At 40.8% G+C, this 13,905-nt stretch overlaps 1 protein-coding gene across 1 annotated transcript in view; it reads right to left on the reverse strand.

The window, feature by feature from the left end:
- adam22 (ADAM metallopeptidase domain 22) overlaps positions 1-13,905 on the reverse strand; it is a 63,193-nt gene that overhangs the window by 27,263 nt on the left and 22,025 nt on the right. Inside the window, exons 5-6 of the mRNA XM_053327548.1 lie at positions 10,393-10,475; positions 6,807-6,870 (exon numbers count right to left, since the gene is read on the reverse strand). Of these exons, the coding sequence (XP_053183523.1) occupies positions 6,807-6,870; positions 10,393-10,475 (147 nt within the window). The remainder of the gene's footprint in view (positions 1-6,806; positions 6,871-10,392; positions 10,476-13,905) is intronic.

The following is a 13,905-nucleotide window of genomic DNA, read 5'->3' on the forward strand; positions in this document are numbered from 1 at the left end:
AAACACCCACCATATCTCTATCTGAAGTGGACACAGTCATGTGAAATCACATTTTAAGCTAAACCTGATCTTATGAAGTCAGTGGGAAGATACAACACAAAAGTCAGGATGTAACATATGAGGGCTGCAGCTAACCATTATGGGTATCAATGAATTGTTAAAATATACATTATTAAGTCAAATATATTCAATTTAAAAACCAGCAAATCTCCACATTTGAGGAGCTGGAAGCAGTGAAAATGTGGCTTTTTTGGCATCGACAATAAAAATGGTTTGAGATTACATTTCTGCTGATGGACTAAATGATTAATGGACTAATCATTTCTACACTGTAATATATATTGCAATGATAAAACTGCTTTGCTTTTGTCCTGTGAGACATTTTTAGCCTTCATGGTTGACTTGTGTTGCATCACTCAATTCACGGTCAATGCACCATTGAAAGCAACATAGAGAATATAAGCTATATAAACTCTCCAACATTTACCCTGATCTGTGATCTGATCTGTGAGTTAAATATTTTGATGGCACAGTCTCTACTAGAGAGGAATGACAGACAGCACCTTACTTAGCACTGCCATGTTTTGTCTTATCTTTGAAGTAGTCTGAGTGGACTGAATTAACAGCCGCCAGCCGACTGCAGCAGTCGTAACTGGAGCCAATTCCTTTGATGTGATGCTTGAATGTTGGCTGAGCGTTTAGTGGCTGATGATTAATTAGACCTTAATTAAAGAAATATATGACACTACTGCTTTTATATTATTTGTAGAACGCACACACACAGCACAGTCCAAAGTCATTACTGCTGAATGAACTGCTGTAATATTATGTTGTCTTGACCAGTGTCGTCTTTGTTCCCCCGATCATCACTTTACAGACACACACTTAAAAAAATACACACACAGCACATAGACTCAGCAGGGTGTGTGTAGTGATGAAGATTAAGGGTCTAAACACAGATGGCTTTCATATGTTGTGCTACAAAGAGACGAGGGCGGAGCCTGAGTTGCCATGGGAGATGGTGCCTCAGACACAGACTGCTGGTTCATGAATATAAAGCAAGGAGGGGTAACGTGATTTTTATTCTCTCTCTCTCTCTCTCTCTCTCTGCATGTGTGAATGAACTAGTCCAGGTTTAGTAACATGAAGTTGGCTTGAGGCCACAGGGAGACCCCCTTTCTTATTCCATCAGCTCCATCCCACAATGCTCTCCACTCCCAGCTTATGCTGGAAAAAAATCCTCTTGGCACACTCCACAACCTGCCACAACCCCCATCAACACACCCCTCTCTCCATTTAAAAAAAAAAAAGCCCAACCCCTTTTCCTCAGATATCCCCCCAGCACCTCTTCATCCTCCCCTGCAGGTCAGATCCACATATAAGATCTAAAACTGGCAGCAATAAAAATGCAGACCAGTTATGGACATTACAAGATGGGACATTTGAAAATATTTTACATATACATACATGCAGTCCAGAGATATTCAATTTCAAATAATTCAAAGCAGAAAAAAGACACAAATCCTCACATTTGAAGGACTACAATCAGAAACTGCATTGTCTCTAGGGATGGCAACATCAGTCTACAGGTCAGTCTACCACTGGGATGGATGGATTGCCATAAAATTTGCAGAGGATACATCCTAATGTCTTTCTTTTAGTGCCTCCATGAGATTAAAGATCTCCTCTACATGTATTAACACATAAAATACTCTTATGCTTTCAACAACAAAGTTGATTTTTTTTCCAAAAAAAAAGCATAATTGCCACATTCCAATGCATAAAATCACACCTACCCCGTCTCTATCATTAACATTCTAGTGTCTATGAATATATATACAATGCTGTTTGTGAACTCTTGAATTTGGTCTATTTCAGCGTAAATATGACCTGAAATTCAGGTTTCCATACAAGTAATAAAACTAGATACAGAGTCTGAGCTTCACAAGACAGGTTGGTGGAAGTGTGTCATGGCTCAAACAAAGGATATTTATGACAACCTTAGAAGAAGAAATGCTGATACTCAGCAGGCTGGAAAGGGTTACAAAACCATTTCAAACGAGTTTGGACTCCACCAGTCAACTATCAGGCAGATTGTGTAGAAATGGAAGACATCCAACATCACTGTTACCCTCCCCAGGAGTGGCTGGACAACAAAGATCACACAAAGAGCAATGCATAGAATAGTTTGGGAGGTCCCAAGGGACTCCAGGCTAACATCTGGGAAACTAAAGGCCTTTATTGCAGTGGCTACAGTCAATGTTCATGAGTCCACCGTCACAAGAACATTGAATGTCAGTGGTGTGTATGGTGTGTGTAACAGAGTTGCAAAGAGAAAGCCACTACTCTCCAAAAAGAACATTGCTGCGGTTTGCTCAAGACCACGTAAAGCAGCCAAAAGGCGACTGGAAAAATGTTCTGTGGATGGATGAGACCAAAATCAAACTTTTTGGCTTGAATGTGAAGCATTTTGTTTGGCTGTGAGCAAACACTGCATTACATCTATGAAACATGTTGGCGATAGTATCATGGTTCGGGCCTGCTTTGCTGTGTCTGGTGCAGGATGGCACACTGATGGAGCTTTTACTTTTGAGTTGCACCATCAAATTCTACAGGAAAATGTCAAGATACCCATCCATGACCTGATACTCAACAGAAAGTTGTTAAGTTGTTTTACCAAACAATCGTTTGTGAGCAATTGAAAGTTAGGCCCCCATCTTGCAGTCGGCGCACAGCAGATGGCAGGCGTGGCACATATGTCTTTGTCGCCCTGCGCCCACGTTGTCTAGATAGCAAATGCACTTGCACCAGTCTGCGCCTATAGGCATGTTGGTCTCATAATGAGGTGCGGTCAAGGGCGCATTGGTGGGTCTAGGGCCCCATTTTAACGATCTATAGCGCATGGCGTGAAGCGTGTGGCGCAAGTGCCTTTGGGGCGTGTCCAAATCCACTTTCGTTATTTTAATAGCGGAAAAATGGTCACTGCGCCAGGCGCATGGTCTAAAAGGGATGGACTTAAGTCCCCTCATTAATCACTGTCACTTTGGCGGATTGATAATACAACAGCACATTTACCCAGCAATGCGTTTCAATAATATAACATGAGTTACTTTTGCTGAAAAGAAAGTTGGCTGATGAGCATCAACAAAAAAGAGCACTCTGCTTTGTCTCCGTCCTCACAGAGAGCAAACAGAAGTAGCTGTTGGGATGTAGCTAGTAGCCACAGGGTCCCTGAGGTGCAGGTGGGGTTAGAGTTGTCCAAAAAAAACCAAGATGGCTAAACATATGGTGTTTTCTGCATATTCAAGCCAGCATCTCACACATCCTCCCTCAAAGTGCACATGGTCACACACTCTGACACACTGAGGAAGTGCAAGATTTATCAGGCATGAAGCACTCCAGGAACATCACGTTCTTAGCTGGTGAATTTTAAGTTGGTGCTGCATATTTCTCATTACTGTAGTTAACTTGTACACAATTCTGTTTACATAACAGAACTCCACCATAGCAACACCATTGTGAAGTTTGCTGATGACACCACAGTGGTGGGGCTCATCTCTAGGGGCGATGAGTCTGCCTACAGGGACGATGTGGAGCGGCTGACAGCATGGTGCAGGGGCAACAACCTGCTCCTTAACTCTGCAAAGACCAAGGAGCTCATAATAGATTACAGGAAAAAGAAAACTGACACTCCACCACTAATCATCAGCGGGGACTGTGTGGAGAGGGTGGCAGGCATCTGCTTCTTGGGAGTCCACATTGGGGAGGGCCTGACCTGGAGCGCCAACACCTCTGAGCTGCTGAAAAAGGCCCAGCAGAGACTTCACTTCCTGAGAATACTCAAGAAGAATAACATCACACAGAAACTGCTGGTGTCCTTCTACCAAGCCTCCATCGAGAGCATTCTTACATACTGCATCTGTGTATGGTACACCAGCTGCACAGTGGTTCAGAGGAAAGCGTTCCAGAGGGTCATCAACACGGCCCAAAAGATCGCCGGCTGCCTTCTCCCCAGACTGGAAGAACTACACAGTTCCCGTTACATCAAAAAAGCACAGAACATTATAAAGGACTCTTCTCCCCCTGGATACTCTCTGTTTGAACTACTGCCATCAGGCAGACGATTCAGATCAGTTAAAACAAGGACAAACACAGTTTCTATACGACAGCTATTACTACACTCAATACTGCTAATTAACGCTGTTTACAACTGACTGCAATAGGGCTATGCAATGTCAGGATGTAACCGTATGTGGGTATACTTGGGCTGTTTTTATGTATAGTATTTATTGATTATCTTTTTCTTTCATTTTTCTTTTTCTTGTTTTATTTATGGATGATGCACTGACTGGTGAGCATTCTATTGACAAGAAGAAACTTCAGATCAATTTAGCTGCGTAAGGTGACAAGAGGAGCTTGTTCAGGACACACTTTGCTAATGTCCTGCATAACTTTTCTGCCTTGGCGGAAGAAGGGCAGATGGATTTACCATATGGCTGACAGGAGCCATGCTGGCTCTCTATCTCAACCACCCGCCACACACACACACACACACACACACACACACACACACACCTACTGCCACGTTTTTCTTTTCTTTTTCTTTTTTTATCATTTTAAACTAGATCATAACAGCCAGCGTTGGTGGTGCATTACAGGTCACACTGCTTCTGCATTCAGTGGTACTGTTACTGATTGATAGAACGTGATATGTACCTGTTAGTCAATAACAAGAGAGAAACCTCTAAAATGATATGTACTATATTCTGTGTGTGTGTGTGTGTGTGTGTGTGTGTGTGTGTGTGTGTGTGTGTGTGTGTGTGTGTGTGTGTGTGTGTGTGTGTATACAGTGCATGAGAGCATTTAGGACTTCGCAGCAGACATCTGTGAGTCTGACAAAAATGTGAAGATGCCTTGCAGACACCGCAGACAGAGATACACCGAGAAGAACCCAAAGATACAGAGAAGTACAGGCAGTCATGGTGGACCCTCGCCCACAGGGAGCACACATCCAGAGTTCGGTGCTGACAGACTGACAGCCACTGCTGGGCTTGAGGGCAGCACTGTCCCTGGCATTGTCATGCAACCAGGCCAAAGCGAACACTGCTAACAAGCCACGTGCCAAATGTTCACTTCCGTGCTAGGTTTCCATTACAGAGATTTATGATCTAATATTTATGCCCTGTAAGAATTTAGATCTTTATGTGCCCAGTTGAGATCTGACATCTAACAAATTGATTGCCCTTACTTTGCGATGAGCATTACAGCGTCATAGAGCTGCTCGCATTGCTGCTGACTCTAGTTTGAACATGGATGGTACATAAAGACTGGGTTGGTTATTCACATGTGAAAAACATCTGCTATAGCCCTATATCAGGCTAAAATTTGGCTTGTAGTATAAAAGGTTAATTTTCTACTTTGAGCACAATTTGTTTAAAATTTTGAACACACATCTTTTGAAATGATATCATGATATGAATGAACCATATAGATGCCTTGCTGTACTTTTCATGTTGACACAGCAATGTTTTGTAATCCTGTGTATATAGGGTCAAAAGTTTTGAGTAAATACTAAACCATCACAATAATGGATCTAATAGAGATTTTTATATCTGTTTTACGTCACTATGTCGGCATGAATGAGAGTGAATGAAAAAATGTGACCAAGATACTGTACTGCTGCAGCAGTTTTCTCTCTCTCTCTTTCGCTCTCTCTCTTTCTCTCTTTCTCTCTCTTCGCTTGAATAATTCAGCCCGTCCAGAAAACATTGGAGAGGAATGACGGAGGCAGAGGAGAGATGAAGAGACCAGAAAAGGAGGCAGTAGAGAGAGAGAGAGAGCTGTGACAGATGTGATATAAAGCCAGCGGGGTGAAGCACTGTTTTTGTTCTTTCTTTCTCAGTCCTTCAGAATAGTCTGTTGCTTTCAAATGTCTGCTCCCTTTTTCAGACTTATTTTATCTACAATGTAATTTGTATTTTTTTGGTCTATAGCTGAGCTTCACCTCCCTCTGTATACCTGCCTTATTCTCAACCTTTCTTTTTCAGTTAAAAATGTTTCTCCTCAGCCTTTCATTTGCACTTTTACTCCATCCATCCTCTATTTTCTCTTCTGCCTGCACCTTCAGCACCACTGGCAATAAAACTGTCATATGGGAATGAATCTTAAGTAGCTCTATGTGCCAGGCTGTCCTAACAACACCCATGAGTGCACAAACACATTTCCACACAAGTACACACACATTAACATACACAAACATGAACACAAGTCCCTGACCTCTCTTATCTTGTCTCCTTTCGTCCCTTTCTGATTAACACCAGACACACACTTCTCCTGGACGTTTTAATTAGAGCAGAAAGGAAGTCACACACACAGTATCTCTCGCTCTCATGCTCAAGTCGTCTCAGACAATCTCAGATCCATCCTTTCGTTTTGACCATAATGCCTGTAATTGTTATTATCTAATTGGCTGTAGACTTTTCTGCTGTCTGCAAGCTTTGTAACCGAGCAAATCTCTCTGTGCCTGAGGCCACGATGGCGACGATCTGTAGTAGCGAGTGTAACTAATACTTGCTTTGTCTCTTGGTCCTCTCAGGACAATGACTGACCCCTGTGTGAATCATGTAACACCAGCACAACTATTCTCACTCATTACCTGCTGTGCACACAATCTGACCGCTGACAATCTGACAGCACTGAGAGGCAGCTGGATGTGAAAAGATGGAAGAACAAATTGATGACTCCCCCTGAGAAGAGTCATTTCCTGCCTCCACATAGATTTGTGTGTAGCTATGCAGAGTACTTACGTTGCTGCTGCCCTGTCCTCCAGGTTCAATCATGTAGGTGTGATTGCCATCGAAAAACATGCCACTGAAAGAGAGAGAGGTAGGGAGAGGAGAGGAGAGGGAGAGAGCACATATCAACACCAGTTCCTGTTGTTTTATTCATCACCAACTGGAATAATGCATCTGAATTTCACTCCTCCTCAGCTATCAGTGTGATTGATTAGCCACTTGCAGTGCTTGCCCAGGGTTATTATATTAAAAGAGCATTTCTCAGAATAAAAACTGTAACATGCTCCTACAACTTTGGACAGAACACGCTGCTGTCCTTGCTCCTGTTTTTGGCATATGTAGGGCTTAGGAGGGGTGGAGGATAATGTGAAACAAAAGGTCATCCAATCAAATCAGGGAATCTCCTCACAAAGCATAACTTAAAGGTCACCTAAGGATTTTGTCTCTGGAACAATCGTATAGACTACTTGACCACTGTAGGCTTGCTGAGTTGGAATGACTCAGACGTCTTTAAAAAAGAGTGCATTTTGCAGAAAGTAACAAATAAAATCTGTAAATACATTCATCACATTCAGCTATGAGAAAAAGAGGCCATGACACACACATGCACATGATTTAAACAAGCAATCATTTTTAAAAGTCGGAGATCAATTTCTCATTTAGCAGCTGGGTGAAGGTCTCCTCGTCTTTGTCTGTATGCGCGCATGTGCACATGAGCGGACATCATCGGCTAATTAATTTTATCTGAAGCTTTTAGAAGATTGGTTAGGTCAAACTGTGAAGTCAGGAGGCTAAACACTGCATGTACACACAATCTGTCTTTCTCTTCCAACTCTTTTTTTATACCTTTCTGGTCTTTGACACACAGAATTCACCTTCAGGACATACTTGCTGTCTTGGTCCAACACTGCACTTACAGCAGATTACACACAGGGATACAGAGACAGTGTCCACTGTTATATCAGTATAGAGTAGAATATAAGTAGCTGTGTTTTTTTTTGGTTTTGTTTTGTTTTTAGCCATTTTAACTGTTGAAATTGAGGCTCTGATGGATTTTACAGACAACCCAAAGCAAACTCTGATCATTCTATGATGATAACAAGTTGAAATTTCCAATAAAGGCATTGAAACCCTTTTTTCTGATTCACGTTAGAACAATTTTGCTTATTTCGAATTTGAGAAATGTGTTTTTCTTCTGTGCTCCTCTCACTGGTTTGAAGCATGGATGCATTAATAGAACAGGATTTGGTGCTGCTACTTGCTATAAAAAACATTTTCCCCATACACCACCACTACAAAAGAGACTATGCAACTGCTGACAGGAGATGTCAAATTTAAAATATGATCAATTATTACTCTCTGTGTAATGAATTTTAAAGCCACAGTTTTATGTTTGATTGAAAAAAAACTTTCCTAAAGCCTAGAAAAATGTTTTTAAAGTGTGTGGCATCATCCCAATGTAGAGTCTATGACCCAAACAGGGGCCGCGAGGGCGGGGTCAGTGGGAGAAACACTACTGTGTATTATTCAGTGTGCCACACAATGTGGGAGCAAACCCAGAAACGAGAAAACCTTTTTGCTACATGAACGTGATGCCACACTGATTCAGCAGATCAGTTGAGTTTTGTATGTTTTAAACATCTAGAGTGTCCCACATGAAGCCTTTTTGTACTGTCTTAACATTATATGCATTTCTGTTCAAGGTAATAATTATTATTAAACAGGAACCTGAACCATCCTTATCTCACATGATGGATGTAGCGAAGAGCACCATCCCTCTGTATACAGTTAAAAGCCTATTGCATTGCAGTGTAAAGTTTCTGTGTGTGAGAGAGAATGTGTGTGTGTGCTTGTGTGTGTGTGTAAGAGAGAGAGAACGAGAGATAAGACAGACAGGAAGACACAGGAGAGAACAGGATATACAGTATATATTATGGTGAATACCTGACTCAGCATAAGTGAAATACTCTTCCTTTAATGTCTAACCCCGACACCACTATATACTCCTTTAACTGCCTCCATCACTGCCACACACACGTAGTGAAATGCATTCTGGGAGTGCATCTGCCTCCTTTATAATGCCAGCTTGTGTATTTCTTTCCACATCAATAAGATCGGCAATGAAAACACCCAAACTTTGAGATTTCTGTTAAAGTAATACAATATACTATAAGATTAACACTATTATAATTACAAGCATGATAGCAGCTACATTAACATTTAGACTCGGTAAGTAAAGTTACAGTTTAGTGTTATTATTATGTCCTATATAGGTGGTGCTGTATGTGCAACACATTTATCTTGTTTGGATCTGATTATTTTATGCCCTACTTTTCATTCTTTTATGCTTGCTGTTACATAATTCTTTGTGCTGACATATTTCCCAACATGTTGCCACAAACCCATAAAATGAATAATGCCATGCCGACATTATTAAAAGCCTAAGCTTAATTTAGCTCATTCAGCAAGTATCAATGTTCACCCCCTAAAGATAGTTAGCTGAATTTACTTTGATGCACTGATTATTTGGTTTATTCAGCCTGACATTATGCTGAATGAAGATATATTGAGTTGAAACAAGTTTTAAATAAAGCATAATGGACCAAGAGCGATCAATAATGTATTCAGAAACAACTGAAAGGATAATCAGAGGAAATAGTGTACTGTCAACAATACACAGATGCTAAAGATGTTTTAGACTCTACATTTATAGTATCAGACTTCATAAAGCGTAGACCTCTTTATAATCACATCCACACAGTGTCAAAACACAGAAAACCTTGAATGTGAGACCAAAAGAAAGCCTCTATTAGTAACCTATCCACCTGTATCAATATGAAAACCTACAACACAGCTCATATACTGTATTTCATAAAGGAATGCCTGTTATTCAATGTGAAAATGTCCTCTCATGACAACAAAACATGAATTAACATGCAGTCCTCAAGGTCTCTCTCACATGCATAATGAATCACACTATGAATGTAAGGATTAATGAATGAATAAAGCAGTCAACTGTGTTTCATTATATAGTGAGTTGAAATTATGAGGTTTGGCCGGAAATCTGTGAAAACGGTAACAAACGGTAGTAATGTTTTATATTTTATTATTCATAGATGCCTTTTTATGCAAATGTTGCATTGTCCGCCCACAATAACATATCATTAGCATATCATATGTCTGCCCTACGGGACGGCAACTCTCTGACATCTCCTCTCTGCATAAACCTACACACAGACAGTCACACATACATAAACACACACATACAGTGTACATGCATCCCTCCCAGCAAGCCTTGTTTCTGACCCGTCTCTCTGATAGAACACTGCTTTAGAGCACAAACTCTAAAAATAACAATGGATGAGAAGAGAAGAGAAGAAAAGAGAACAGAAGATGTCCGAGCAGCACCTGTCTGTATGAATGATAACCCCTGTAACGAAAAATGCAGAGACAGAGACAGGTGGGCTAAAACTATAATTACATTGTCCTAATGGCTAAATGGGAGCAAGACCGAGGACCTGGACACACAGAGACAGACATGTTGGTTGAAAAACAGGATGCACCTGAACACAAACACACACATATTATTTGAACTTACTGCAATCCGTGACAGGTTGAGAGGGCCACGAAGGTGTGAGAGATGTCTCTGACATTGCCCTGATAATAGCAGTGCTCTCCTCCCTGTGAGCAAAAACACAAACGCAGACAGATTAAGATCATACACATGGTTGCCTCCTAAAATGTCTCACACGCTCAAACAGCGAGTGACATTTTCCACGCTACATATTCCATTAGTATATGAATCAATCAACACATCTATACCGGTGCGGACATGTACTGTATCTGCATGTTTGTGTGGTCTTAAGCACTTAACCCATTTACTTCCTACTTGCTTTATGTTAACTGTGCCTTCACTCTTCTCCATCTTAACTTCTCAGCGGTAGGAAGCAACCACATTGGTCACTATCTATCCATCTCTGTCACTCCTCGCCATCAACCATGCATTCCCTCTTTACACCCTCTATCTATATGGGCTTCTCTTCCTCTCACTGCTAGCGTAAACATGCATTTATTTTCTATAGACGTGCATGATGTCTAAGTGTCTAAGTGCTCTGCATCTCCATCTCTTCCTGGTCCATTTCTTGCTGCCTAACAGCCATTAAGCAGGAAGCCGGTCTCCCTGAGGAAACACAGCTTTTATGAGAGGATCAATTTCTGCTCTACAGTCTGATGCTGTGCACAGAAACGCACCGCTACGTCCACTTCTACCTCCAGCTCTCCCTATGGGCTCCTTCACAATCCATTCCTGTCTTATGGGATTGAGTCAGGGTGCACATGCTTGTTGTTAAAAGTGTGTGGACCGACCTGAACATTACACCCACATGCTGAACAGCTCATTCCAAAACCATGCTGCTGTAACAGCTGTCACTCCTCTGAGAAGACTTTCCACATGATTTTGGAACCTGACTGCAGGGATTTGCTCCCATTAAGCCACAAGAGCAATAGTAATGTTGAGCGATAAGGCCTGACTCACAATCAGGGTTTGAGGTCATGTCTCTTTGCAGGCCAGTCCAGTTCTTACACTCTAAACTCAATAAAGCATTTCTTTATTTGCCTAGTTTTGAATGCAGAGACATTGTGTTCCCCAAACTGTTGCCATTAAGATAGAAGAAAACTATTGTCTAAATATCATTGTGTGCTGTAGCATTAATATTTCCCTTAAAGGAGTAGTCTGACATTTGGGGAAATGCGCTAAGTCCTGCTGAGATTTGGATGAGAAAATCAACACCATTATCATGTCTTTGTGTCAACTATGAAGTTACAGTCTGGAGGGGATTAGTTTAATTTAGCATGAAGACTGAAAGCAGAGAGAAACAGCTCTCTTGGCTCTATCCAAAGTTTAAAAATATGTCTGCCAACATCACAAAAGTTCACTCATTTTATACCTTATTGTTTTAATCTGTAAACAACCAGTACTAAGAACACGACAAGTTTTGGAGTAGTCATGTTCTGCTTACTGGCTGCATGCAGTGACTTCCTGGAGTCTCAGCTGGTTGCCTAGCAGCTATACAGTGATGACAGGGCTCTGTTCCCAAATTGAGACGATATGTGGAAACAGATGGGTCGCCCAGGTAGCCTACTGGTTAATTTGCACATCACATAACTGCTCTTGTTTTTCTTGTCTCTCTGCACTTTCAGCTGTTAAATAAAATAAAGTCAAAAATGAGATATTGTGATTCCTGTGTAGTAATACAAATGTACGTGTTTGTGAGCAACTTGTCTGTATAAATTGTTATTATTGAATTAAACTGAATTATGGAAGTGAAATTGCATCAGTCATGCTGAGTTTGATTTGTTTTCTTCTTGGTTCTCAAGTGTTGCAGTTCTCAGCTCTGTCTCTGTCTTCCAGTTGTGTCACTTTTAGCTATCATTTCTGAAACTGATTCTTAGAGGACAAAGGAAACAAACTATGAGCTAGAAGCTTGTCATACTAGCCCTGTTTTTGTCTGTCTCTCTCTTTATACACTGTCCCATCCAAGGTGACCACAACTGGCACAAAAAAACTAAACATAAGTGCAACATTGGTACTATAAGGAGGAAAAAGAAAAATGCTAAAATGGGGTGAAAAAAAGAGGCTGAAGTTAATAAACCCAACAGATGAAAAGAAAGAGGTTGGGTAAAGAGAGGTAGAGTGAGTGAGAAATGAAGAAACTGAGAGGTTGAGGGAGAGAGAGAAGCTATTTATAAGTGGCGCTGTGCTCTACTATCCCAGCGTCTCTCCTCCGCCTGTCGCCCTGAACCTTCTGCTCCACTTCTCATCAAAGCAAGAAACACCCAAAACCCTGCGCTGTGGGTACATCCTCACTGTGTGTGTGTGTGTGTGTGTGTGTGTGTGTGTGTGTGTGTGTGTGTGTGTCTGTGTGTGTGTGTGTGTGTGTGTGTGTGTGTGTGTGTGTGTGTGTGTGTGTTGCTAAATTGGTCTGATCTGTGATATCCTAAGACCCATATAGGAGTAATTAATCATCTAATATGGACAACACAATGCACAATGAAGAGGCCGAGGTCAGACATTCAGTAAACAAGTAGGACATTCTGCCCTCTTAATGTCTGTGAAAGTTTAAGCAGGTTAATGAGATATGTAAACAGATATGGACATTATCCAAACGTTCATCATACTTTACTGTTCATAAGACAGAAAGTGTATTTAGCACTGTAGATGCATATTATTATTTACTGTGACAAAATATTTTACCGTACTGTTTATACCAGTACCTACTCTTTCAAAATTGAGGGCAGTGCTGCAAATCAATGAGCTGGACTGCTTTCTGAAAACATTTCTATAATTTCTACATCAGTGTGATGAAATTCCTTACATTTTTAGGTATTTAATTTGCTGGATAGCAGATAGGAAATGTACTATACAGCAACCTATATCAATGTGGCAGTCCTGTGATAGAGGAATTATCCACATCGCCCACTTGTGATAGATAGATTAGATAAGAGCCAATCTTTTATTCTTACTGAATATAGAGCTCCAGCATTCCCTCTACAGTTCAGTGCAACTGACTACATTTTTGTCCAGCACAAAAAGGCACTCTATATTTGAGCCAATTTTTTTGAATTTTTATTTCTGAATTAGGTGAAAATCTCTCCTTATTGCTCTCTGTTCGGCTTATTTTAGCAACAAAAACATGCTGTCCATTTTTATGATAAAGACTCATAAACATGAGTATAGACTTCTGTGCTGAACAAGGACTTCAGATTTGAACTTAAACTGTAAAAGGAAAGCTCTAATGGCTACTTCATCTCACAGTTTGTACAACCTCTACTACCTGTGTGAGTACTCTGAAATAAACCAAGCACAGCAGCAGTAGTATTAGGATGACATTTTGACCTAGAGAGTGAGAAGAGTTACAAACAGGAACCGTAATCACTAGTAAAGAGCCTCTTATTCTTTCCACTATTTAAAAAGGAAACTGTGGCAGTAGAAAACTGCAGGCATTCTGGACATTCATCTACAAGGTGAATTAATTAATTCGTAGACAGACTACTTCATAATAAGTACCATAATTATGAGTGACCACGTCATATAATATGTGGTGTAATCATT

This window comes from Scomber japonicus, chromosome 10 (genome assembly GCF_027409825.1).
Source record: "Scomber japonicus isolate fScoJap1 chromosome 10, fScoJap1.pri, whole genome shotgun sequence".
Taxonomy (NCBI): domain Eukaryota; kingdom Metazoa; phylum Chordata; class Actinopteri; order Scombriformes; family Scombridae; genus Scomber; species Scomber japonicus.